Source organism: Aspergillus chevalieri, chromosome 8 (assembly GCF_016861735.1).
Source record: "Aspergillus chevalieri M1 DNA, chromosome 8, nearly complete sequence".
In the NCBI taxonomy this organism is placed as follows: Eukaryota; Fungi; Ascomycota; class Eurotiomycetes; order Eurotiales; family Aspergillaceae; genus Aspergillus; species Aspergillus chevalieri.
Window position 1 is genome coordinate 527,515 of NC_057369.1, and position 27,203 is coordinate 554,717.

General features: G+C 47.7%; 8 protein-coding genes across 8 annotated transcripts; all 8 read right to left on the reverse strand.

Annotated features, from left to right (window-relative positions):
• Nucleotides 1-4,145: 4,145 nt before the first annotated feature.
• Nucleotides 4,146-4,503, reverse strand: ACHE_80170A (uncharacterized protein; the record flags this gene model as incomplete). The annotated part of the gene is made up of 3 exons (XM_043283511.1): nt 4,146-4,170; nt 4,223-4,287; nt 4,345-4,503. The coding sequence occupies 3 exons, from the start codon at nt 4,501-4,503 to the stop codon at nt 4,146-4,148; spliced, it is 249 nt and encodes an 82-aa protein (XP_043140783.1).
• Nucleotides 4,504-5,984: 1,481 nt separating this feature from the next.
• On the reverse strand, nt 5,985-9,325 carry ACHE_80171A (pyridoxal phosphate-dependent decarboxylase family protein; the record flags this gene model as incomplete). The annotated part of the gene is made up of 6 exons (XM_043283512.1): nt 5,985-7,496; nt 7,548-7,656; nt 7,714-8,260; nt 8,310-8,672; nt 8,724-9,105; nt 9,167-9,325. 6 exons carry the CDS (start codon nt 9,323-9,325, stop codon nt 5,985-5,987), a joined length of 3,072 nt encoding a protein of 1,023 aa, XP_043140784.1.
• A 5,260-nt stretch (nt 9,326-14,585) lies between these two features.
• ACHE_80172A (uncharacterized protein) lies at nt 14,586-15,206 on the reverse strand (the record flags this gene model as incomplete). Its single annotated transcript, XM_043283513.1, has 2 exons — nt 14,586-14,642; nt 14,925-15,206. 2 exons carry the CDS (start codon nt 15,204-15,206, stop codon nt 14,586-14,588), a joined length of 339 nt encoding a protein of 112 aa, XP_043140785.1.
• Nucleotides 15,207-16,721: 1,515 nt separating this feature from the next.
• Nucleotides 16,722-18,377, reverse strand: ACHE_80173A (uncharacterized protein; the record flags this gene model as incomplete). The annotated part of the gene is made up of 5 exons (XM_043283514.1): nt 16,722-16,902; nt 16,959-17,024; nt 17,078-17,627; nt 17,676-18,184; nt 18,244-18,377. The coding sequence occupies 5 exons, from the start codon at nt 18,375-18,377 to the stop codon at nt 16,722-16,724; spliced, it is 1,440 nt and encodes a 479-aa protein (XP_043140786.1).
• Nucleotides 18,378-18,721: 344 nt separating this feature from the next.
• Nucleotides 18,722-20,605, reverse strand: ACHE_80174A (sulfatase family protein; the record flags this gene model as incomplete). The annotated part of the gene is made up of 4 exons (XM_043283515.1): nt 18,722-19,057; nt 19,105-19,226; nt 19,272-20,228; nt 20,278-20,605. 4 exons carry the CDS (start codon nt 20,603-20,605, stop codon nt 18,722-18,724), a joined length of 1,743 nt encoding a protein of 580 aa, XP_043140787.1.
• Nucleotides 20,606-21,282: 677 nt separating this feature from the next.
• On the reverse strand, nt 21,283-22,971 carry ACHE_80175A (putative extracellular lipase; the record flags this gene model as incomplete). Its single annotated transcript, XM_043283516.1, has 1 exon — nt 21,283-22,971. The coding sequence occupies one exon, from the start codon at nt 22,969-22,971 to the stop codon at nt 21,283-21,285; it is 1,689 nt and encodes a 562-aa protein (XP_043140788.1).
• Nucleotides 22,972-23,715: 744 nt separating this feature from the next.
• Nucleotides 23,716-24,417, reverse strand: PAD1 (UbiX family flavin prenyltransferase; the record flags this gene model as incomplete). Its single annotated transcript, XM_043283517.1, has 1 exon — nt 23,716-24,417. The coding sequence occupies one exon, from the start codon at nt 24,415-24,417 to the stop codon at nt 23,716-23,718; it is 702 nt and encodes a 233-aa protein (XP_043140789.1).
• Nucleotides 24,418-24,924: 507 nt separating this feature from the next.
• Nucleotides 24,925-27,165, reverse strand: ACHE_80177A (Zn(II)2Cys6 transcription factor; the record flags this gene model as incomplete). The annotated part of the gene is made up of 6 exons (XM_043283518.1): nt 24,925-24,965; nt 25,023-25,099; nt 25,152-25,943; nt 25,991-26,222; nt 26,273-26,529; nt 26,579-27,165. 6 exons carry the CDS (start codon nt 27,163-27,165, stop codon nt 24,925-24,927), a joined length of 1,986 nt encoding a protein of 661 aa, XP_043140790.1.
• Nucleotides 27,166-27,203: the final 38 nt, after the last annotated feature.

Below are 27,203 nucleotides of genomic sequence, written 5' to 3' on the forward strand. Positions count from 1 at the left end.
TTGAAAGTGAAAAAAGAAAGTTACGTAGGAAATAACAAAAGCCTCGATGTCTTTACACATTCAAATTCTGTATACTGGACATTCCTTCAATTCGTATGATCAATCAGCATAGAGTAAACTGTCGAGACTCATAACGACGATAGCTCGATATACCTATCCAATATGCTCGGAGAACGTCTCAAGGCCACAAATTCGGGAGTCTGCTCTGTTGCCTCTCCCCTCTGTCAGATCATCAGTGGGAATAGCCGACTACATCTTTGGAACTTTCTTCAATATACTTTTTAAAACATCTGAGCGCGCCTTCAAAGGGCTTGTTGCAGTCGTTCACACCTTCCTAGGGTGGGATTCGTTGATCATTCTATGTCCATCCAAGGCCGGGTCATAATCGACTGTCTTTCTTGCTTGATCATGCTTGACGGGTCATCCAGGACATCGTAATCGATTCTGAGTTTGCCGAACAGGGCCGAAGAAGTGCTCACTGTTAGCGCAAAACAGAAAAGCCACAGGAGGTACTGGAGGGGCTGATGCTTATACTAGACATAACCAAACTAAGTGCCAACATGCTCCATTGATTTCGATGCCGTAGCCCAAGGCGTACAGGTGGAATAACTATGAAGTGTCATCGTATATTCTCGGGTCTCTTGGTATATCTCCTGGGATAATCTGCAGCGCCCTCCCAACTAACGCCACCCTCCCGACCTCAGTCACGGCGAACCCCGTCTACAACTCCTCGACAAGCGGCCAAGTCTTCTTCTCCGACGCCACCTACGACTACTGCAACGTGATCTTCTACACGCACAACGGTCGGTGCGACAACGTCAACCTGCAATACTCGCGAATCGGGGAATCGGGGAGTCGATAATCCGGACTGTACAAGGGTATGTGGCAAAGAGTCTTATTTAATCAGAAGGATATGATATTGAAACCTATAGACACCTTGATAATAGAATGAGTGCTTAATCTTCGACACGTATGAGCCTATCAACCATATATATATGTATAGTGACCTCGCCACTCGGGCCAACTATTTATCCAACCGGCCTTTATTCAACTTTCATCAGTGCATCACAACCCAACAGCAGCAACAAGCACATCCATCGCCGACCAATGCGTAGACGCATCCACCATATTAACAGGCCCCGTCCATGCCTACCCCAACTCGTCATTCCCAAATCCCGATCATTCCTCCAGATACTCTCCGCCGAAGCCTGGATCACTTTGTCATACGCGTCATCCGGCGCAACGGCATTCAGCGCCGCGAGATTGCGGATGAAAATGCCCTTGAACTGGATGGAGTTTGCGTCGCAGGAGTCTGGGTCGCAGGATTCTTGAATGACGTTGGTGGCTGAGTTGGTGAAGGTCTGTATGGCGATGTATGAGGCGGCTAAGTAGGTACATATTTTCTTTGGTGTTGGTAGTGTGGAGTTCGACGAGGGCGCCTAGAATGATGCCTTGGTTGTAGGTCCATCTGTTTTTGTCAGTTTGCTAAATCGGATTGAGATCAGGAATGGGAGCGTACTCAGTTTGTCCATTCTTCTTGCGGTCATTCGTCAGACCATCGTCGATGGTGCCCTTGTCGTTGATAAATCCAGCTATTGAAAACTAACTCCAAAAGTTCTCTGCGTCCTGGCTATACTTCTCTTTATGCGGCGCACGGTTCGCCAAATGCACGGAGATGGAAAGGAAGAGCTCGTTCGTGACAGCGTTAACGTAGACATTAGTTAAGTCAGAGTAAATGCCGGTGTTTCCGCACGACGCCTTTTCTGTCGAGTTCTGGCCGGATCAGCTTGCGCATACATGAGTACATTGGATGTGACCTACCAAATGCTCATAGATACCAATCGCAACATCCAAATACTTCTGCTCCTTGGTAAGATCATACGCCGCAATCCACGCAAGCGCCCATCACCCATTATCATCATATGAACCATCAATCCACTTCCACCCAAGTTCAGATGCACCATCCGTCGGCGTCGACGTTTCCGTTGATGAAGAATTCGGCTCCAGCTTCCCAAACGGCAACAGTTTCGACTTCAGTCCGATATAATACGTATTATTAAACACCACACTTGCTGTTTGTGAGCGCTAGGTCCGCGAGCACAGTCATGCAGTTTGCGTCGTTCCACCAGCCGCAGGTATCCCAGATACCGGTGGACGTGTTGTACCATGATTGCAAGACGTCGAGGGCGGCTTCGGCGCGTGAAAGGGGGGTTGATTGGGCAATTATTGTTATGAGAAGGGACAGAGAGGAGAGGAGGATTGGAATTAGGGATTTCATTGTCGATGGAACTGTACTCTGTATGTATATGGTCGGGAAACGTATATACATAATCCAAAGTTTAAGGAATGTATAGTAAAGAATGTAGTGTGAAATAGACAAAAAAGAAAGCTATAAGTCCTCCCAAAAACGAAGAAAATGCATACAACAAACAAAACGATCTTCAGGAGAATTCAACACTTAAATACCAGATATGATCGACCGAAACAGATCTACGCCGGGATTGGGGCTTAAAAAGCTACACATCACATTCCCACATACCGGAGCGACATATTGATTTTCCTGTTTTGGCTCTTCAGGAAACTCGATCAGTCACCTACGTAACTGCAAGGGCTGAATTGTTTCCCTCCTATGTCACCTTGCGGAACCATGACATGACTTGACAGCCGGCGGCTTAATGCAATACTCAGGTTGGGCAGGCTAGAACCAACCGTAAGAACAGCGACATCAGCATCATTCTGCAACAGCACAAGACGCTCATTGCGACAGGAAGATTAAGCGGCTCATTCACCTGTCCCGAAATGGCGAAGCACCGGCCATCGGTAGTTTTGAACTCTCACAGAATCCGTTCCATATATCCTCGCTGCCTCGCCGGAGCGCAGTCGATGCTCCCTAGTTCTCATCACTTGCCAGATGCCCAATAACAGCAGCTCATCATGCGTGGATTTCATAGAGTGGTGATCAGAGTCAGTCGTATGAGAAGGCTCTTAGTTTACAGGGGCTGATCTTGTTCTACGGCGTAACGGGATTGTTGCCCTACTCCAGGAGACCAGCAATTTTCCTCACAATGTCGGTCCAGCTTGTCGCATACTTATGTTTAGGCTGGCTTACCTTCACGGGCCACGATCGTGGCAATCCCTGCAAGCTAGTTAGCTTTGCTTCCAAGCTGCCCTCTTGGGCCGATGAGCATCGACCACCCGTCTCGCTACGAACGCTTTTGAGTGTGTCGATGAAGACGGTGCCGCCAACACACCGAGTATATAAGCGAGATTTGTCTGACTCGCGCGCTGTTCCAGACAGTCTAGCAACTGCAGTGCAGTCAATGGCTGCATCGGGCACTGGGGGGAGTTACCATTTCTTTTCCTTCTACGACGCTGAAAGCACAGACCTCCGAACGACGCGCCCTTTTTAGGCGGACTACAGCACTCGCGGCCGGATGACCAGCATGTGGATGTAGAGGAAAATGACGAGTGGCAGAATGACAGGTTTGTGTCGGAAGGAACAGCGTCGACGATCAAGGGCACATTCAATATCTATGTGCACCCAGGGTTGTTGGAAGACCTGAATCGCAGGCGGTATCACCGCTCAGACGATGTATATAGCCTAGGAAGTGTTATTTGAGACTGCAATGTGAGAGTCAGCCAGCTTCCATAGTACGATTGGCACATCGGCCTATGCTGAGGCAACGCAGATTTTCCAGGGTTTCAAGGAGGATCATGCTGCGGATGTCGGTGAGATAGATCAACAGGCCGTGGCAAGTTTCTTGAAAGGACTACGACCGCGGCAATGACCATGTAAAAGGAGAAGGCGCCAGTTATGACAGTACTTATAATGGCGAAGAGCCTGAATATCGGCTTGAGAGCGATCTGCTCTGGAAAGTCGTAAGGCAGCTTGAGAAGCTGCGAGTTTGATGGATACGGTGTGCATATATAACCTCGCTTAATCTCTGGGCTATATTGAAGAACTTTGAGTCAAAACGCCAAGGTATCCGGCACCGAACTATCTACCAGACAGAGCCTGACAATTGTATGTTCAATGATAACCGGCTACATACAGTGCTTACAGTATCTTGAAAAGCACTTGAAGAAAATTGTCTTGAACTGCGTATTCTCCTTCCTCATGTGTGTAGATTGGCCATACTAGCACTTCAATCATAGTAGCAGCAGCAAGTACTGTCCATCTTTGTTAGCCACCTGGTAGGCCAGGTACTCGACTGTTACTTACTACAGCCCCATACCACAACATTCGCCTCTCTTGTAATATCCACTGCCTCCCTGGCATTTCTTGCACTATCATATTGTCAGTGTCTATGATCATGAAACCTGGTTCTCCTTGAAGCGACATACCCGGTCATTGCACAAATCCTCGCCCCATCCGAAACCTTGGCATGAGTCGGCAGCACCACAGTCTCGGGTCACAAGAAGGTTGGCTTCAGCAGATTGGTCAACTGCTGCTGCTGAGGCGCAGGCAACCAAGGAGGTGACAAAAACGAGGGAAACCTTCATATTGCTGAGTGATTTGACTGAAGAGAACCGTTTTGAGCTGTAAAGAAAACTGAGCGTACTTGTATAGGAATGGGTGGCCTCTTATTTATATCGACTTTGCCTTTGGACTAGTCAATAGGAAGCGGCTCGAAATACGAGGTATACCGCTCCATCGTGGGAACAGAATGTGTGCTGATCATCGAGACATTGTCACTATTACTATTTTGGGAAAGTATTCAGAGAGAAGATCTTCCTTCCGCCTCGTATTTGACTTGGCAATTCTAGAAATGGAAACTGAGCAGCCGGCAGTTCAAAAGACGGGAAAAGAGCCATGAGATCTTGTGGAGCATTATCGCTACACACTGGCACCAGAGCGAATGAAAACCGAGCATGACGCGGGAACATAATTGGACACCAAGCTGGCCAAGACGCCAAGCAGTCACAGCGGGTACTGCCAGGAAATTTCTACTCTGATCAACGCAAAGCCAAAGGAAGTCGACCAGCCGCTGGAAGGACACGGTCCTTATTCAACCACCCTTAATGTTCATGTCCCGGACGTAGTGGCATTGACTAGCCAGAGAGAGAGTGGGGCCAGATAGAATGAACTCTTGAGAAAGCATTCATTCGCGGTCGAATAGAAGGCTGTGAACCTAAGTGCATCTGCCTCGGTTTGCCAAATTTGGGGTCGGCCTTGTTTCGTATAGGCTTGTGAAAGTCTCATATGGAAGCAATTATTGCGAGCACTACCATGTCTATAAAACGTACCACCAAGACAATTCTATACAGATCGAAATAAAAAAAGGCATCTTATTGGTAAGAGTGACCTTTATTGTGTCTGAACTGAATAGATGATCAGAGCACACAAACAGAATGCCAATGCAAGTATGGAAATTTATGAAAATTAGCTGCAATTCTAATTACCTATTATATTTTCAGATACCTACAGTATTCATCAAGCCATCCACGTCAAGCTGCACTGCTGTGACGGCTCAGCTCCGCTAGCGCCATTGTTGACAAACACCACCAACATCAAAACCCCCTGTCAAGATCTAAGTTTTGGTCTTAATGAACTAAGTCTGTTAGAAAACAGGTGAAAAATGCCGTATAAAGACACGTATGCGACAACCAGTGGGCAGCTAAGAGAACCAACGAAAACCACTGGAGTAATGATGAAGAAAGGATATCACGTGTACATAATTGAGTACATCAGGATAGACTAGCTCAGAAGGCTAAATGCAGCCACGGCTGCGAAAAGCCGGAGGAATCTACTACTACTATTACTACTGCTGCTGCTGCTGCAAGGCGCGCACCTGTAAGCATGGCTGTGGGAATGGTTTGTATGGGACCTTCCTCCTAATCTTGTATGGAGATTATCAAGATCACAGCAGACTCAGCTACTAGGATTCGGAATATTCAAAGAAACTGTGAATCCCATTGACGTATAATGGAACTATACTAAAGAGTGTACCCCACTATAGACCAAGTGGGCTGCTCTTCTACCACTACTTAGTATTGTTAATATCCTTGTGCCGACTGTTAAGAACACTGTCAATATTTTCCAACTCCTTCTGCCAATGGTCACAATCAGGCTTTTTATATTTGTGTGAATCATTATTTGGCCATTCTGCATCAACGTCGACATCCTTGTTCAGAACCATTGTAGCTTCGCACAGTTCTTTCAAACCCTCCAGCAGTCCCGGTCCCTTGCTGCTGTTCGGCCTGGGGTCTTCCCAAATTTTGACTGGAAACTTGTGGTCCTTTTTGAAAAAGAACCGGGATGGCAGATCCTTGTTCTTCTCTGGGAAGGGCTGCATTGCGGCTTCTGGGCAGTTTTGCAAGGTAAGGATCAGGCCGTTGGGGACTTGCGAGAGGACATTACTGTCGAGCTTGACATCTTTACCGTCGACTTGGCGAGTGAGTGTAACCCTGCCGGCACAGAGAGCGATGTTGGGGGCTCGAAGAAGCATGTGGGAAATGTGCTGCTGCTCTGGGGTACCGTAGAGATAGAAGGGCGTGAAGTCTTCAGGGTAGTTCTTCTCTCTGTGTTCTGAGTTCAGTGGCCGGCTTTTGACGACCCGAGTCACCTTCACGGTTCCCTTGGCGATAGGTTCTGGTTTATTCTCATCCTCCTTACTGGTTAAATCCTCCTTCTTCCAGATCTTTGCCTTGAACTCAAGAGGCTGATCGGGAAGTTTATCGATCTTTTCATGGAGATCAATCGGGTCTGTGGACTCCAAGATAAGGGATTTTTCTGCATTTTGATTTTTGAAGTTGACGTAAGTCTTCTTGAAGTCCTCATCGAGCTCTCCAGAGACGATGAGTTGCTGTCGGAGGGTTGCACAGTGGAAGGAGGTTTGCAGGACAAGGAAGACGTTGTCAGTGCCCTGCATCAGGAACTTGGCAACATGGTTTCCACGATGGTTACGTTTCCTGATGGTGTCAACTTCCTCCTCGATAATATCCTCCAGTGCGTCCATAAGATGGCCGATAAAGTAGTCCTGGGTCGGGAATGGACTCATAACCACATTGCGAATAACGAACAAGTCCTCATCGCTCTCCTCGAGTCCCATTCTCTTCATGTAGTTCTTGGCGCAGTCCCCGTACAGCTCCTGTTCGAACTTTGTGGATGTCAAGTACACCGGGATATTGGATGGATCGGTATTGGCACTCGTGATGGAAAGTCTGTCGACGACCCTCTTCATCAAATAGTTTGCCTCTTCAATGTCCTTGTTGATGTTTCCGTGTTCATCATACCAGTTGAGCGTGAAGCAATTGATGTTAAGGTCCGAACCCAGGGTGCGCAACTTGGCCATTGCTTGACGATCTTTGATGAGGTCCTTGTTTTCCTTTCGTAGGATATTATCCCGAATCCATTGTCTCTCATTTTCGACGGCTGTGGAGTTGAGGAAGTCCTCTGGGTGTTTCTCAGAAGACAGTTTGTTGAAAGGGACACAAATGAAGTTCTTTTTGACTCCTTCCTTGGTGCTGGTCGCTACGGCGTAGCGCACAGATAACTGTCAATACATTAGCTTTGAAACTCAATAAACCACATAATCAAGACGTACTCTAGCGCTGGTAAATGCCGCTTCACCCAGCAATGTTCCGTAACCACTTGGGTTCAGGCCGATAGTCTGGTTGGAGAGCCAGGTTGACATAGCTGCAGCTCCAGGTTTACTGGACAATGATTAATATCTACCTTAAGCCACGACTTAAAAGGATAGGTAATCTCACCTTCCCTCCACACCATAAACACCAATATTCTCCGCTGATCCCTGGGATAGGTAGGGACTGGACCATGTCACCAGGTGCCTCATGCGTCCATCCCGGTATACCAAACTTCCTGCTGGGTACGGGATGTAACCGGCCTTGTGTGGATCAACTGTAATAGAATCCGCGTGTTGAAGGGCCAAAAGATCCTCTTCAGTTTCGTCTCTTAAGCACAATGCAGGGATGGGACCTTGGCCGTCATCGCTCTTTGCCGGCTTATCACCAGGTGTCCGGTTCAACATGGTGGCAAAGTAGCCTCCCCAGGCGGCGTCGGCATGAATTAGAAAAGAAAGGCCGTGATCCTTTTGCAGTCTTTCTCTGATTTCCACAATCTTAGACAGCCGGTCGACAGCGCCTTCTTCAGTGGAGCCAATGATGGCCACGACAGCGTATACAGCGACTTGCGCCTTGGCACAGGCCTTCAGCTCATCTTCAAGCTCCTCAAGGTCAATGTGGGCGTCGTTGTCGACTTTGATTTCAGTAATATTCCCTGAGCCAATGCCGGCAATTGCTGAAGCGGTTAGCCTGTCGTTCGTCTGCAGGTTTGAGAAATAACGTACCCAATCCCTTTGGCCATGAGTAATGGCGAGTCTTTGCCAGGAAGTATTGCGTTGGATTCTTTCGCATATGGTCATTTTCCAAGGGGTCGCGACCAATTGTCTGGATGTTAAACTTCTTCAAAGCACCCTCAAGGAATTGATTCGAAATGCCATAATCTCTGTTCAGCTTCTCTGGCAGATCAAGAACAGTCTCGGGGCGCAGATTGAGCAGCGTCCAGGTGTCCATATCCCTGAGCAACCCTTCTTTGAAAACCTTGTCTTCCTTGTCCCAGAAGGTGACTTTGAATGTATCGCCAACAAACTTCAGCTTTCCCTCCTTGATGGCCTCTCTGAGGGTCAAGGGGTAGAACTTCAGGTTTCGCGCTGGTTGGGGTCAGTACTGAACTATGAAGACTATCGAAGAGAGATACGCACCAACCCATATGGATTCCAGATTGGCAATTGTACCATCACAGGTGATATGACCCCAAGCCAATGGCTCGTCTTTTTTCCCCTCATCAGTGTTGTATCCAAACAGGTTGCAAAGTTGTCGTCCAGCCTTCAGTTCGGCAACAGTGGTCAGGGGACTGGCCTCCAGAGCAACGTTGTTTGGATTGTACAACATGGTCATGAAGTATCCCAGCAATCCGGGTACGGTCAAATCTGTACACATGTGGGCCTCATACCGTGGGGACCAGAAAGGAACAGAGTGCTCCCCCAGAAGCTGTGAAACTTTTCTGATCACATCACTGAAGTTGTCTCTGATCTTGATGAACTTTTCTGATCTCCGGACTTTCTTTGTAATGAATTTCCGTTCCTGCCCAGGTTAGTTGAACTTTGCCGGTTTTGAAGGATCAAAGAGGGAAGGAAGAGCATACATTGTCCTGGGGGTAGTAATTCAATCTAGTCTCGAGCAGCTCATCAAGGATTGTATTGATGTTCGCTCTGAAATCGGGCAAATTGGCAGCCTTTGGCCCAATGAAATAAGAATTGACGATATTAAAAGCATCGTCGTCTTTATCCTGGCCGAATGACATGATGAATGGTTGTTTACTTGATTCCTGATTGTCTGGAGACGATTCAATAAAAGGATAGAAGAATGGAATTGAAGGGGGTTATGTAGGAATATTCTGGTCTTCTTTTAACTAGTTTCAGCTCTCCTAAGCTCCCCTCATTTCGCCTTGAATGATCTATCAACCAGTGATTGCTGGCTGGCTGTGCCATGGAGTACATGCAACATTTTGACTGTCTTCTCCACTCTGGGTTGCCAACTCATCAGGATGAAGAACTGGATGGTTTAACGATCATCCTTGACAGTTGTTCAAGGGGACCCATTTTGTGGATATTACAAATCGATTACCCCTCGTCTGCCAAAGTTGGACTCTGGTACGGATATTCCTCCGTTACCTTTATTATCATGTTAAAATACTGTATATTAGGCGACTCATATGATAATCTTATATATATTCTTTTTCTTTTTATAGAATACTTAATACAACCATAAAAAAGTAAAAGAAAAAAGAAACCCCCAACTCTACAATGCGTCAATTTTCAACCACTAGAAACAACAAGTCTGTTGTAGCTGAGCTATGATCTTTACTTGGTATGTCAATGTATGCAGCATGCATGGTACATAAATTAAGACAGCAGATCGATACACTAAATGGTTCCCCAAAAATTTTTATCTGATCTTGCATTTCACTGGATGACAACTTCCTCAGGTTTATGCAGGTAATGCGTCATAGGCTGATGAGCCGTATAGGGATTTATGCATGATTTATGTAAAGACCTGCATCACTGGTTTCCTGTTCAGCTCTGATCCCTTAAATCTTTTACCCTATGGGGAATATCCTATGGACGCCAGTTAGAAAGCGAGGTGTGATGTGGCTGCAGGATTGACATTGGGGCTAATTACGCCGTCGTGCTATCCTGGCGTAGCTAATAGGTGATCCAGTGGTTCGTAGATCTGGTGGGAAACCCTGAAGCCACCTTGGCGAATATTGGAAATGAATACCTTATCATATCCGCTAAAGTCCTTAGTCAAGACGCATATTAGGTAGGAAAACTGAATAGTATAAAGTGGTAGTGATAGAATTTCCTATTTTGATGTGTAAATGGTCTGTGCACTGAGTGCCCGAGGCTTGTGGGTCAACCAAATACAATTAATACAACCAATTATATGTCGTTAAAGAGGTATGTTTATAAAAGGATGAAAAAAATGCAAAAGCAACGCATAATAAAGCAGAATAGAAAACTGAGAGGCATGATTGCTGATATAATGTGGAGCGTGCAATCTGCAGAATGGTGGCGAGCTGACCCCCACAGCATTCAGCTGAGCCATGGTCACATTGACCATGGATTAATTTCTACTGTTATGTGCTAGAAGCTGTCACGGGCTCGGAATAGTACATAATAACGAAATGAATTCCTATCTAGACTATTGTAGCCATCGACGAGAATATCGAATCTGGAGAAGAAAAGAGGAAAGGGAATCTATCTAGACAACGACATGGCTGAATAGCAGTATTCGTGATGTATCATCCATTGCTGCAGTGTTGAGCCACCATATATGAGCTGTCATATGTGAGCTGCACCGTCACAGAAGCCAGTGTTGACCTTCCTCATAATTCCAAACACTGCTGATTTGGTTGCTGGCTGTGACGGTCAACAGCCAACGGCTAATATTTGCAAACACCACCAACGGAGCAAACGATGCCATCCAGACGATGAAGGCAAACAACGCCCTAGTGCTGACGCACAACCCACAGATATACCCTTTTATCCTGTAGACAGATTCCTTTTATGGATAGACATCACAATAATCCATATAACGGATTCGCTAGAACCGCAACCACATAATAGATTTAGTCGGGATAGTGCAATGCGGCCATCTCCCATCCAACTGACTCCCTTCTTCTACCATCTCCCATAGCTCCTTCGTCCCGTCTCAAACTTCCTTGGATGGAGCTCACCTATATTCACATCTCGCCCGTGGTTTATGTTACTGGTTGTGTATTGGTGACGTAAGGTCGGCAGTGTCTTGCAATTGTGGCTGGCTGAAATGCACATATCCTTTACACTGAGATCCAATCACACCATTGTACGACTAGAGTGGAACGGGAAAGGCACAAGCACTCAGCATTTTCAGATCCTCCAATATTCAGACCCCGCGGTGGAGAATCCTGATAGGTGGAGTTGCCTTGTGGATAAACATAACCAGTAGAAAGCTTTACGTTAGGGCCGCAAGAGAAGGAGTGGAGCATGAAGCGGGGTCTCACGGATCGTAGCTCAGAGGGGAAATCGGGTGTCGATTATTCCGGACTAAACGAGGAACTCCCAAATCAACGTGCATCTGCCAGGAAGAGACCTAAACCCAGAACGCATTGAGCTAATTTTTCATTTGGAAAATCTGGCATGGTGACAATTAGACTGTTAAATGATCCTAAGGATGCTTCTGCAATTTGGTGCCAATCCTGTCAATTGTACTTTTCATGCTGTTCTACATTCGACTAACTATAACGCTTGGAGCAGTCTTAGTTGGATTAGTCAAGAACTACAGACACACCGGTCTGTTGAACAAGAGACTGGAAAGAGAGAGAAACAAAGGCAATATGGCGACATGTTTGACTAAGTTACATACAGCCAAAGCGGCGGGTGGCCACTGTATACATCTATATTGAGTAGGCACCTATTCCACCAAGCCTTTGCCCTAGCATGCTCAGTATACTTTCTCTTTCTACTAATAATTTTTCAAGTTTGATAATCACCTTCATATATATCAAGCATATGGCCCCTGGCGAGTACGCCGGGTAACTGCTACCGTCAAGCATTTAGGACGATAGATCTTTACTTTTTCGTAGTGTCCGGCGTCAGTACCATCCCATTTCGTGGACGGGAAGCCGAAAAGAACCGGTACACCAGGTGCCCTGATTACAAGTCCTTTGTTGAAATGGAAAATAAAAGTCACCTTTTGTACTAGAGACAAGATCACAGTTTGGAAAGTATGGGCGTTTGTTAACATATTAGGGTCGTACCCAGGTAAGCAGCATTTCTCCAAAAGCCTTTTCATTTTCCTGTGGGTTGCAGGCAAGCTTTTACATTTAATATATATATATATATATATAAAGGAACGTGATGCGGTGGAATGGCATCGATTATAACTTGTATATTAACACAGAGAGATAAAAATTGCCTTAGAAACTCCCAGGTTCCTTATGCTAAATAGCATAAAAAGTCAGCTGCTCTGTACGTGATCATAGATGACTACTTAGAAACGAGCCATCTCTCGTCCTTAATCCAATTTATGATCCAAGCCAATGCCATCATAAACTTCCGCTTCCAGGAACGAGTCCAGAAGAAATTACCCGATCGCCAGCTTAACCAGGCTCCATACCCAGTATAGTAAAGTTTCCATCATATTTATGTCTTGTGAAATTTGGAATGAGATAGAACAGGTGACCAGAGTAAGCCCTATACATATCTACCCCGACATAACTATCCATTTCTCAACCGGGTCTCCGACATATAAATCCAAGGAGACCTGTGATTGATGAATGAGTTCCCACGGGTTTTGCTCAGGACCATTGTCATTTCCTCGTCATAAGGTTCTGGCAAACCTGCGCAAACTCAATAAATTGTCGTCATTCTTGGACCATATTGGACAAAGATCCGGGTCCCAGTGCTGACTGGCCACTGTTACAGACCTTACCGTATCAGACTCACATGAAAATGCGGGGAGTGGATAACAGGTTACGACGGAAACACGGGATCGCTTAACATGTGGCTTGAGTACGGCTGAGCGGATGGCAGACCCTGTTCTCCACTCCCTTTGGCCATATGTACCATGTTCTTAATTGAAGAGGAATATAATAAAGCATGCCAAGTGGATCAATTCTAGATATACTACAGAATGGAGCTGCACTGAAAAGGGAATCTACTACATTAAAGCAGTTACGTTGCCTCTATTTCACTCCCTACCTTCAAAAAGTCCACCAGATCAACAAAGCTCTTCTTATAGTGTCATTCTTAAGTTGTCTTATTAAAAAATCTGGATGCCAAATTGCCAGTCATAATCCCTGAACTGCCAATTATCCAAAAATGGTTATACATACACACCCGCTATCAGCACATGATCCTCCCAAATTGCCTTGAGCACCTTAGATACATAGCCCAGATAATACTGGCTTCAGAATGTATTATAAAGTGTCACGGAACAGGAACATTCGCTAGTTGTAGCATGTTTGATTACTTCGGCCTGTTTGGCGTAGGACATTCACTGAGCATCGCTTAACCCCTTGCACACACTATATAGCTCATCGCCGGCAGGCCTGCCTCTTTCCTTTCTCTCCTCATGTTAGAATTTCGTCAGATACTCTACCAAAAGATTCCTATTGCTCGAGACTGTCACAGTTACAAGACATTTACGAGAAATATTAAAGCCCATTGGCTCCATCCCTTCACTGATGAAACCAGCCTAGATGAAGAAACAAGGTTCTTGAACAGTTTGTCACTCTCAGAATAGTAGATAATAATGAATCAGTGTTCCTATCTAAACTATCCTAGCCATCGACGAGAATATTGAATCTGGGTAAGAAGAAGAAAAAGAAATCTATCTAGGCGACGGAACTACAAAGTGCTCGCAACATAAAATGTATGCGATCTTAAGAGGCTTAGCCGGAGCGTTCTGTTAACTATATTTACTGGAATTATCAAAGCCTGGGATAATCACATAGGATAAGCATGCTTTCTTAGACCTGAATCTTGAGTCTCTTCAGTTCTAAGTGCAGGAGTACAATCAAGTGCTACATTTGTGAAAGTCATATCATTCATATCAGTTATTGATCATTGAGCAGTCATTGCCCTCTCCCTACACTCCAAAGCCTCATCAAGCAGTCTGTGACGGCTCAGATATGACAGCTCATATACGGCGGCTCAACACTACGGCAATGGATGATATATCACAGACACTACCCAGTCATGTCGCCAATGTTCCTTTCAAAACCTCTTCATTATCTAGATAGATTTCCTCTTCTTCCTTCTTCTCCAGATTTGATATTCTCGTCGATGGCTACAATAGTCTAGATAGGAATTCAGTTCGTTATTATCTACTATTCCGAGCCCGTGACACAAAGACCTCATTCTCTCATCCTCACACACCGCCCTTGCGGCCTCAGCCTCTCCCCCCAAGCCTCCCATCTATCCCGCTCATACCCCTTCCACCCCGGACCCTCAAGACTCTTACAACCAACCTTCAACCCAAAGTCCGGGTCATAAGTCCGCCCCATTCTGGACATTGTCTCACAACCGGTTCGCAGCATAGATAAACCACATGATGTTACCTCCATGGCTGCTGTCCTGGAAAGTGTTAGCATTGGGACATCATCGCTTTCAAGAGCGAATTGGAATGTCCAGGCTGCGCGGTGGGAGCGGTCTAGGTGATAGTTGAAGCCCTGGCCTAGGGGGGGTTTGTAGCTTATGTCAGCGGCTTGGGTGAGTTGGGTGATGAAGGCGCTTAGTTTTACCCAGCGCTTTCTTTGGTCGTCTTTTAGATCGAGGGTAGGGGTCTTGGCATTCATTAGACATGAATACATATACCAAAACGGAAGAAAGAGGAGAGCAAAAAGAAAGAAAATCTACCTTATAGTCACCTCCGAACTCCCTCCATGTCTCCGCCTCAGTATACCTGAGAGACGGCAGGTTCGTCCAGAGAACTTCCTTATCAATATCCACAGTAAGCGACTCGCCTGTTGAAGGGTCCGTTGCAATCTGCTTCTGAAGCGCACAGAGAAACTCAACCAGCCTTCCATGCTTTGTTGGATCCAGTTCCTGAACAAGCGCCATCAAGGACAGAGAGATGAAATAGTCAACGTTGCTGGGTACTAAGCCCTTTTCCTCATCAGGGGCTGCATAGACGGCCATTGTCAGCTCAATGATTTGGAGGATGGCAATTTTCGACTGTTACGTTGGAGTTGGTGACAAAGTCATTGAGGATCTTCAATTGCTGAGAGTTCTCGATTGATTTGAGGAATTTGTAGTACTGCGGGGGTTTCGCCATGTTGCTATTAATCGTAGACCAGAAAGAGAAATAAATAGTTATGGAGAGTAGAATGAAACGCAGATATCTTCATATTAACAAGACAAATTCACGAGGCTGGATTCAAGACATAAGGCTGATTCGGTGTTACTGTTCCAATTGTTCTTCATGATTGGCCTCCGAGTCACTTGCCCCATCCGGGGCCTCCTGGCGGCGGCATTGGATCTCCTGTCTATCCGCGCTTTTGTCTCTCCTGCTCCCGCTCAGTCTCCTGCTGCTCTATCTAGCTGAGAGGCGGAGTCTTGCAAAGGGACAGGAATTCGTCAAGGGGATGCTCGTGCAGGTGCTTCCCCTGCTGCTGGTCTTCATGACCTTCGGGAGATCTACTTGACTGGCTCCGGACGCGTGTCAGCTTGATTGTACTGCTCGTGATATCAAAAGATCCCGCCGAACAATTGATGCTGCACAGGAGGGTAGCATGTACACGATCGTCATGTGTGGCTTGATTATGAAGGGTTTCCCTGCGAGGGTTAGGAATCAGGGGTTTCATTGTGGCTGTAAGCGTCGACTTTCAATTTTCTACCCTCCCTAAGACCCCACACAGTGAGTCTCATGAGCAACGTTGCCCTGTTCGTACCTAGGGGGTCCAGCGGCAAATTCGCTCGCACAGTTCTCTGTCGAAAGTATTCCGGGTACACTCCGCGGCGAGACTTGTACGCAAATCCTGCAATTATTTCAAGGAAAGCTCTACTCGTTGGTTCGCCTGTGATTCCATGTACTTTACGATGTTGATATTCGTGCGTGATGGAGCCAGAAATCTTCTGCGTGAACCGGAAGGCAGGAAAATCAATGATGTTGACGCTAATTCTTGCGTTGTATTGGCCGTCGGTCGCGACTGGCTTCGACCCTTCTTTTCAGGAGGGCCCATTTTGTCGTTCTATACTATGAGTTTATTGTCACTCAAGGAGAGCAGTACTTCCGTACATGGATATTGAAGCCTTATCGCTTTCAAGGGAACACGAGTATCATACAGCAGTCATGAACAGATCATTGAATGCCAAGGAATCAATCAAAATGAAAATCTGTTGTAAAAGCAGTTTTTCTTTGAGACAGAGGGCTGAGACAAGTGAGGCCCTCGAGAGACCAAAGAAAAGTGGGACCCTACAACCACCGCATTTCCGATCAACAGGCGCCGGGCAATACTTGAGTCTTTACAGTGAATCTCATTCTTACAGGTGATTCTGTCAAAACAGATTTGCAATTGCTTACGCATTGCTACAGATCGCTCACCCATTGTCACTGTCTCCAGTTAGAAGACAGACACCTTTGTTCTATAGCAGATATTAAATATATTTCTATGTTGAAGAATTGAATAGATTATCTATCCTATCCGACATATATCAACCCGCCTTCCCCCTCCTTTTAAAGAAATAATACAAATTCAACACCGCAGCCAATACCCACGCGGCCGCAGCAAGTGCACAAATCGCCGTTAGACCATGTATATACCGCGGCTTGTCGCTGGTGCGGAAGATCTGTGAGCCAGAGATACCTGCGCAATTGGCGGCCATGACGATTACCCTGTTTATCCGTAAGATTAGCAGATATTGACATTTGGGGGTTTGGGAGGGACGTACGCCATGGCTACACTCCGCTCCTGGGGACGTTTGCAGTAGACCGAGAGCCAGCCGACGTTTAGGATGCTGGTTTCGTTAGCTCGGCTTTTTATGATAGTGGGAGAGTAGGGATAACGCACTGCATGCTGATATAGGCCACATTAGCCACACAAATAACACCGTATTTATGCCACTGCGACGAATCCCACGGTGTCGTCCGGAGACAAGGATACGCAATGACATTCCACGTAATAGCCAGTAACACGAATGGACCGCGGTGTCCAAGCCAGTCAGATAGATACGCTAGCACCAATGTCCAGATCATACTGCAGTACACCGGTACAGAAGCCAATGCATTCGCGTCCACGCTGTCGAAACCGAATGACTTGATCATGCTGGGCGTGTAATGTGTCAAACCCTGGTATGCGGACATGGCGACGAGTGAGACCATAAAGTGCTGGATGACATTTGGCTTCCGAATTGTATCCCAAATATCACGTCCAGTAATTTTGATATGGCCCTGCGCTTTTAGAGGGTCGTCGAGGATGACGCGGTCACGGATAATCTGCGATTCGCGCTCGGTAAAGTAGCTCCAGCGGCCCATGCTGATCAGTGGTCTGCCGTCTCCTGCTTTTGGAGGAATGAAGAGCGTAAAGATGATGCCAGCGAAAATGGTGATGAGTCCTTCCACTAGGCGTTGTTAACCATGCCCGACCCCCTAGGAATATATGCACGTACCCAACCACACCCATCGCCAACCCGCTAATCCCCCCTTCCCATCAAGAGTCAACAAACCAGCGGAGATCAGACTGGCCGTAGCCCCCGCAAACATCTGTCCGAAAAAGAAAAGTGTCGTCCGGAAACTTGTCTCGTCGCGTTTATACCACGTCGAAAGATAATAAAGCGCGCCAGGTATAAATCCACCCTCGAGCATTCCCAGAAGCAACCTCGTCGCCAGATACGCCGGGTATGACTGCACGAATGCCTGAAATGTCGCGACCAACCCCCATGCGAACAATTGTATCGATAGCCACCTCTGCGGACCCAGCCATTGAAGAACGACATTTGATGGTATTTCCGTAACGACGATTCCGGCTGAGAGCAATTGCGATCCAACGTTGACCTGGTTCGTGGTGATGCCCAGATCATCAGTGATCGTCGATGTCAGGACGGCGCTGATATTCATGCGGTCGATCTGGAGGGAGAAAAAAGCGATCCCGAGGATAGGGAGGAGGATGCAGTCGATTCTGGGTTGTTAGTTTCCAATCGCGACTGCGATCAAGGAATTGAATAGACATGGTCTTACTTCCGCCGTAATGGTCCCTCCTCTGCATCCCAGTCCTTGACAATCCCGTTCGGCGCATTAGAGACCTCATTGTTGACGTTTTTTTCTACCATGACGATGCCATTGTCGCGATCACTGTCCGACTCAAACGCCATTGACGATACCGCAATGCGCCGACACGTCAAAAGCCCTGCGCGCGCACAAAAAAACCCTTGCGATATCGGCAAATCTTATACGGAAGACCAGCTCAGCTGAACCGATAACTAACTAACTAGCTTATCTGCTTACGCAGCTTCGGCGCAGCACTTCTCCGTGGAAAACCCGAAATCTTGCGAATAACCGGGAACGCAAGGCGTAATCGGCGCTAGTGACCGCTCGGGCGAATCACGGCGCCACTACCAAGGGTATGGAGCGCGCTAAACTCTGTCTGGAAATGCTTAATTAATACAGTCTAACCGTGTCTGTTCTAGTGTCTACACCTAAAGTATTTGGTGGATCTTCAGGTCCACAACTCCCAGCTCAAGCCATCGCGGTACACTACATCCGCTTGTGGTCCCTCCGCGTCAAGGATGTAGCCGTTTTCGCATCGGTCGAAGGCGACGTTTGGTGTTGCTTGATAGACAGTGTTGTATTGTGAATGAAGGGCGTCGCGTAATGTCTGTACAGAGCCATCCGGGTGCAGGACATTCCAAGGTTTGATGCAAGTGCGGCCTTCGCATGATTTGAGAACAAGCAGGAGTGAGTCGAGTCGGGATGCGACGTGCTCCAATGAGTATCCGAGGATACGTTGCGAGTGATCGCCCGAATATAAGTTGTTCATTTCGTAGGGGTCAGTCTGTGAAATTAGCAATGGACAGGCAATCTATTCCATATTTGACTTACCGTCAGGTCATAAAGTTCATGTTCATTCGTGCAAAAGACAGAGTAGTAAAGGTCATATCCGTCGCCGATAATGCGCACAGATTTGTAGGTGTTGTTGGGAACATTGAATGAATGGCCGGGTCCTATCTCATTAGCATGATGGCATTAATCTGTCGAGGAAAACCTACCAATCCCGCCCTTCTCACCCTCCAAAAATGCCTTGCCCCAGTATTCAACAGTGACATGCTCATGCGTGGTCTCGATTGGATTGTGAACAGGCATGGGCGCCCCATCGAAGTCCTTGCGCAATGGAATACCAGCTAGGTCGAAGAACGTCGGCGCCAGGTCGATATGAGTGGTGACTGCATCTTGCACCTCTCCTTCCGGGACACCTGGTCCACGGATGTAGAACGGAACGCGAATATCCTCGTCAAATCCTGTCGACTTCCCCGGCGGCAAGCGGTGCTGCCCAATGTGGAAACCATTGTCGGATGTGTAGATGATGTATGTATTGTCAAGTTGGTCACTCTCTTCGAGACGCATCACAAGCGAGTCAACCAGTTCATCCACACCTTGCAAAGCACGCAAACGTTGACGGTAGAAATGATCGTTGTAATCAATGACCGCCTGGTTCTGGAGAGGCAGGTCGCGGATCCAGCTCACTCCGCTTGGCTCGTCCGGATTAAAGCTTCCAGTCCGCGGTACTTGGGCATCCGGAAATAGATCTTTATGCTTGTCAAGCGGAATTGCCTCCGTCATTGCCGCTCCGCCCCCAAACGTCGACGAATTTACGTTAGAATGCGGTGCAATGGGCGCAACCGCCAGAAAAAACGCTTTCCCACTTTCAAGCGCATCATCCAGCAGGCCTAGCGCTTTCTCTGTGATCACTTCGGTCGTATGGCGACCCTCGTAACTAACCGGGGGGTCATGGTTGCGCTGATAAGCTGAGTTGAGGTAGTCATAAGTATATGGATCTAACAAGAAATCTGATCCAGTAAAGCCAGCTACGTGAGGCTTATCGTAATTTGTAACCGTATGCGCATTGAACAACTTCCCGGTGTAGTACGTGTTGTACCCGGCTTCTTGCAGCCAAATAGGAAGGAAATTGTCATTGAATCCGCGCTCCACAAATTTCGGATACCCCCCTGAACGAGTTAGCAGTCTGAATTGACTAACTCTCAAGGAAATACATACCATATGGTGGCCGCACATCCGTCACATTCGTATTATGCGCCTGGCGCCCCGTCCACAAACTAACTCTTGACGGACAACACAGCGCCGTCGTAACAAAATGATTCCGAAAGAAAACCCCCTTCTCTTTGATATGTTTCGCCGTCAATGGTGTATAATCCGTAGATCCCAATGCCAGATCCTGGTCGTCAGAAATAATGAAGAGGATATTCGGTTGTTTTGCGGCCTTGCTGCCCGAACCGATGAGGGGCGCTTGAAGATCAGGTTTATTGGCCTCTGCGAGGAGAGAGAAGCTCGACGCTGCTATAAGGAGGCTTTTAGCGAATTTCATGCTGATTCTTGGGATATTGAAGAAAGAAGAATTAATTCGTCGTGCGAAGTGCAAGATATCAGCCGCCGATGATGCAATTGATCGGCGGTCGTTGATTGGCGCTTGGTGGTGTTACTTGTGCAAGTTATACACTGCATAAGTTATGCACGGTTCTGTGCTATGAGATTGTAACTATACTGAGCATAGCAGGGAATCTGAAGACTTTATGAGATGCTTAAATTTTTAGGTAGATCTGATATGTGCAACTACTTCCCGATATCTCCAGACATCTGCACAATGGATACCCACCATAAATACGAAGACGGTCAAGGAAGCCCTAAACACGACATACCACCGGTCGTTCGGTCCAACAGTACGAACTGCGAGCCGGGGCATCCTCCTGAATGGCAAATTCATAATGAGTCTTTTATCGCTACCTGTTGTAGATTGACAGAGTCAAGTCGTTAACTTTCTGATTTGTGTAACGTAGTGATTCGAATCGACTAAGCACAGCATTGAGGCTACAAGTCATATGCCAGTATAGTCTTAGCTCAGTAACTCTGTTTAGACTCTATTATCAAAGAGTACATACTCAGATGACAAGGATGGATGAGCTGAGAATTATCACCTGACCGATCATGTGCTATATTCACCTGAACAACAACCTGACATTCGTCTATATCATATGTACACAGTAATCAAATCCGAAACGCCTGCGTGTTCTCCATCAAGAACTCATATGTCTCATTCCGAAAATTATCTTTCAACAACTCCCCTTTATCCTTGAAAAACTGCATCAACTCGACCCCCTCGTTTGTCCACTGCGGCCACTCCGGAAACTCCTCACCGCGCCGTTTATTCGGGTCGAGCTCGTACACGAAGCTGAAGTAATACGAGTGTATCGACCTGGACGCATAATTTGGCAATATACCGTAAAACACCTGGAGGAGGTCGCTGCCGTGAAACGTACCCAGGATTGGGGTGCCGTGGTCGTACGAGGCGAGGTAGGACCATGCGGGGACGTCGGGTTTGACTTCTTTGGCGTATTTGAGGAACAGGCGGCGGGTGAGGGTGAAGGTTAGATCTCCGAGGATGGCAGCTAGACGTTTGAACTGGGGGTACCAGTTGTTGAAGATGCCGGTGCGGAAGGGCGAGCCGTTTTCAGCGGTGTCTTTGTAGGTATCGATTAGTGTTTGTAGCTGATCGCGCGAGGTGTGGAAGAAGAAGAGGTTGGAAAAATATTCAATCAAGTCGTCTGTTGTGGTAACGTTGGATTGGAAGAGGGCGAATAGTGTGCCTTCGTCTTCTTGGTCGCCGACGATAAACGGCACCGAGGCATATTTCCCTGACTTCACAGCGAGATCGGGTGACTGCGTAAAAGCCTTACCGTCGGGACGAGGCAGATACGACAGTGACACGGAATGATAGCTCAGAATCCCAGGTACCGAGTTTGCAGCGTTGAGAAAGTCCGTATAATCCAACCCACGCAGACACTCCAGGGTATTCTCGGCTGTATCACACCCAGCGTACGCCACGACGGTATCGTATATATTCTGCCCCTTGTCACAGTCCACCGGATCTGCAGGTACCACACTCCCGGAGTTCATAATGGCACCCCGGAACAACGGCGACCCCTTGTACTCGATATCCCCGTCGTACAACATCATCTGGTCAAACACGGAGATCGAACCCGCCGATTCACCCCAGATTGTCACCTTATCTGGATCGCCTCCAAACGCAGCGATGTTATCAGCCACCCATTCCAGCGCAAGCCGTTGATCAAGCAGACCCAGGTTCGCCGCACCATCCGCAAGGATCTCAGCACCAGGCATAAACCCAAACCCGCCAACACGATAGTTCATCGCAACGAACACAATCGGCATATCCAGATCAATCGAGTTCTGCACGAGCGACGCCCCATCATACATAGTCGAAGACCCCAGCTCGAATCCTCCACCGAAAATCCATACCAGCACGGGTAGTTTATCCTCCGCCGTCGTTCCTGCTGGACGACGAATATTCAGCGTGAGACAATCCTCCCCAGCATCAGTAATTTTTTGGAAAAGAGGAATGTTCGCTATCTCCCCGACCACAGACCCAGGAAATTCAGAGGTATTCGTCGCAAAGAAGAACTGTGGACATGACTGCGCAATCCCAGTCGCATCGATGTCGCCCAGAACACTCTCAATAGGCTGCGGTGGCTTCAATCGAAGAGACCCAGTTGGTGGCTGCGCAAACGGAATCCCATTAAACGACTCAACCTTTAGCCCAGCCTGACCCGCAATCGTAGCCTGGGGAGACGAAATAGTAACAGTAGGCGCGCCCAGAATAGCCAGTGTTGCCGGGACGCATGGCAGCAGGCTTAGAATAGAAAGGAAACGATGCATTCTATTATGCGGATGCAGATGCAGATGCGCACATAAAGAACTGTCTCACTCGATAGAGCGGACTTGTCATATTTATACTCTGGTCATGATTACTATTTTTTTTTCTCTTTCCGGGGGCTGCCTAGTAGGCAGGTACGACCGCGACTCATGTGGCTTTGTCCTCGGAGCCTGCATTCCTGCCTGTCTGCCTGCAACCCAAGACAAAGTGGCTGAATGTGTCAGATGGACAAGACAGACGCCAAGATGACTTGTAGATGTCAGATTATAGATTGGTTTGGAATCTTCACAATGAAGGGAGAATTAGACACGTGAACCGAGGTCTGTATATTTTCTACACGGAAGGCGTAGATCAGATCCCCGCATTCTCGTCCCCGCGGGGAATATATATTAACGATAAGCACGTTTATTAGCATAATGCAGGAAGGTGGGGTTGACATTTGCGTTTAATTTTGTAAATTAAACCAATTTGTCTATTTGGGTAAGCACTGCGTATAAAACCTCGGATCATGCACGTCCGGAAACCCCGAATACTGTGTGCAGAGTACGGAGTAAACATGCATACGTCCGAGACATCTGCATGGGCTCCGGTGTCCTCCATACTCTACACGGAGAATATACCCAATCTATTGAGTTGCATTGCTAGTGTATTGACAGGGAAACGAAACGAACAAGCAACCGCCAACGCCATCCATGCAAAAGCGATATACGATAATTAAAACAGACAAATGGAACGAACAAAACAACCTATGACTCCCCCCACCCATTCCACCTCTCAAACTGCCCCGTATCCAAATCAAACAAGTCCAACATCCTTCCCACGCTCTGATCAACCAAGTCCTCCACCCCAGCAGCTCGGATATAGAACGCCGGTACAGGCGGGAAAATAACAGCCCCGCTCTGCGTCGCCGTCAACATATTCCTCAAATGGATATCGCTCAGTGGTGTCTCGCGCGTAACGAGCACCAGCCGTCTCCGCTCTTTAAGCATGACATCTGCTGTCCGCGAGATCAAGTCATCACAAAACCCCGAGGCAATCGCAGCCAGTGTCTTCATACTGCAGGGTACCACGATCATTCCGTCGGTTTTGAACGAGCCGCTGGAGATAGGTGCTGCCATGTCGTTGATGTTGTGGACGTGGTCGGCTAGGGCGCGGACGTTGGAGGGGTGGTAGTCTGTTTCGTATTTGATGGTTGCTTCGGCCCATTTACTCATCACCAGGTGCGTTTCGACGTCGAGGTGGCGGAGGGCTATGAGGACTTTGATGCCGAGGGTGGCACCAGTGGCTCCTGTCATGGCTACCACGATGCGACGGCGGCGTGTGTTGTTGGGCGTGTTAGGGGTACGGTGAGTTGCGGGTTGCATTTCGGCGTCGGGGGACTCACGCATTGAACGTGGTGTTGTGGTACCGTTGTTGTTGGTGTTGCCAGAGAATATCGAGTTCAGCATGGTTGGCAGTATCTATTATTGTTTTTGTTGACAGATCGGCAGCTCAGACACTTATGTTGCTTCGGGTTGAGGTGATTGTCACTGACCCTTGTGCAAATCCTTTTCTAGATCCACTCTGTTGCGAAGATGGAATCGTGTGTCACATTCCGACAGACGGCTATGCTTCTTATATGCGATCCACCTTTCTTCACACTGCGAGTGGCGGATACCAGTCATTCCAGAGAACATTGACTTGAAACGTTGACGCTTCCGAGGCCCCGAGCACCCGAGCCCGGGCCCGAATACCGAGCCCTGCCAATTCTGACTGCAGTATATCGTATTTTGACATGCTAATATTACACGCGAAATAAAGGGCAAAGAGAATGTCAAATTAGGGATGGCATTCTCAGGTGTATTGAAATCATGCAAAACTCTGCACGTCAAACTATTCAATGATTTCCATTGCCCGTCGTCTTTTTACCTGTGTTTCGATTCAACGACCCGGGCCGACCGGATACCGATTGCCGATTACAGGAACTGGTTCTCCTGCGAGATATCAAAAAGTGGGACTACACAATTAGACCGAGTCAGTCACGGCAAAGTTTTTTCGGATCTGTTGAACTCACCGTTCATGATCGAATCGATGTACGTGACAGGGGAAACGTCTGATATGTCCAGTCCGTCGGGAAAGGCGTTTGGCATACTGTTACTGCTGTCAGCATTCCCCACAGAATAACAGAGCATGCTGGACGTACCCAAAACCAGGGAAGAAGTTGTTTGCATCCGGTGCGGTCTCGGTGCCATGCGGCATTGTCTGCTCCGTCTGCTGATCCAAAGCACTCCCCACCGCATTACGTAGGGTAACCAATGCCCGAATGTGTTGCTCCGAGAGCCATTGTGCGTTATCGGACTCTGATCCCGAGTCACCACTAGCTGACTCAGTAGCTGAGAACACCTCTATCACCCTCTGTTGTAGATCCCGACATTCTGGGTCGTGTCGCGTTTCTTCCCAGATGCACAGTAACAGCGTCGAGCTTAATACCGTGTGCACCATCGACCATGTGCGGAGAGGGACAATACTCAATGCTTGAAAGTCGAGAAAAGCCTTGGAAGCCTCTAGTAGGCTAGCTTTGGCACGCGTGCGGAGGAGCTCGTGTCCATAAAATACATCCCGTGACTGGGTCCGTTTGATAGCTGGTCGGCAAAGGACTGAAACTCCGAAGCATAGATGCATCTTCAATGCCAGATGCTCGAGGTTCTGATGGAAGGTCCTGCAGTGCTCGCGCGAGCATAAATGCGGTTCTGCCCGGCTATAGACGTTGTCCAATGTTGCTAACGCATCAAGTGACCTGCTGGTTTCCTGCATTTCTGTTTCGTCTGACTTGGTAATGTCCAGAGCCATTCGACAGACGTAGTGCATAATTTCGGTGTATGATAGATTCGGATGAGAGAATATGGAGGTGTCAGTCGGCCAGCCGGAGACGGTAACGATAGGTGGTCGGTCGTAACAGAGACAGAGCAGACTATCCTGCCAAACAATCGCAAGCCTGTTTTGTCAGAAAGATATCAAAATACAGGTATATTCAGCACTAACCATAACGATTTAGCCCTAGATTGAACATATTCAGGCAAATGCGCCATGCTCTTACTCGTATGCAATCCCAAGGTTTGTGCCAGCCGAACCGTCGTCCCCAGCAATGCCCAAGCAGCATCTGACTGGCCATTGTTTTGTAGCGTATTTCCCAATATCAGCAGGGCTTGAATGGTATCCAACGATGGACGAAAGAGAAAGTTGGCTAAGCGCAGAGCGTGGAATGATCGACGGGCTTCACGGTGTCAGTAGAGAGACGATATTGAACATTATATATTTACGCACCTAGCTCCTGACACGCTTCGGAGCGCCGTGGATCCTCCAGGTCAGAGTAGTGTGCGCCAGCCGACAACGTAGCCAGCAGTAGACTGATGTGGCCAACAGACCTGCCTGCTGACCAGCGCTCAGAGATGCGATTGGGATCCCGGAACTCCCCTGCAGCGTGAGCATTAAGATACGAGCAGAGATCCGATTCGAAGCGATCCACGTCCACCAAGATAGGATTAAATGGATATGCACATAAACGGTAGAAATGGAAGAATCTATGCATGTTAGCTCACCGATATGCTGGTCTTACGATGACATACTCACTTTAGAACCTCTTTCCGCTGAGGCAAAATTTGCAATAACGAGGACCACCGTTCCTGCGGCGTCTTCGAGTCCATAAAAGGATAACTGTTGTACGTATTCTGCAAGCCAAGCACCGATCCGACCTCTCGGGCCATGGTACCATTGGCGTCCTGCGTGCGCTGGCGAAGGATAGAGACGACGGAGTTATCCCCGGAGAAGATATACTCCTTTTCACCTCCATCTGCGATATTGGGTCGATTCTCTTGTGACTGAACTCGAACCTGCGCCTGTCCTTGATTCTGATCTCGAGGACTTGGCAAAGATTCCTGCGATCTCAATCCTGGCACAGCCTCCGGTCTCCAAGTTAAGTTCAGACCAACTTCACCTGCCGGGTGCTCAGTCCCAGCAGACGCAGACCTATTCCGTGAATGAGACACACCATACGCACAGATTTCCGGATGTCCTCGTCTCCGACATGTCCGACATGGCTGCGTGCCGTCGCATTTGACTTTGCGTTGGCGGCAGGGGTAGCAGGCTCTAGATTCGCGCTGTTTTCGCCTCTGCTGCAGCACACGGTCTATCTCCTGTTTGTCAATATTGTTTGCCATGACATCGTTGTATTTGGTTTGAGTTGTTGGTCCTTTTC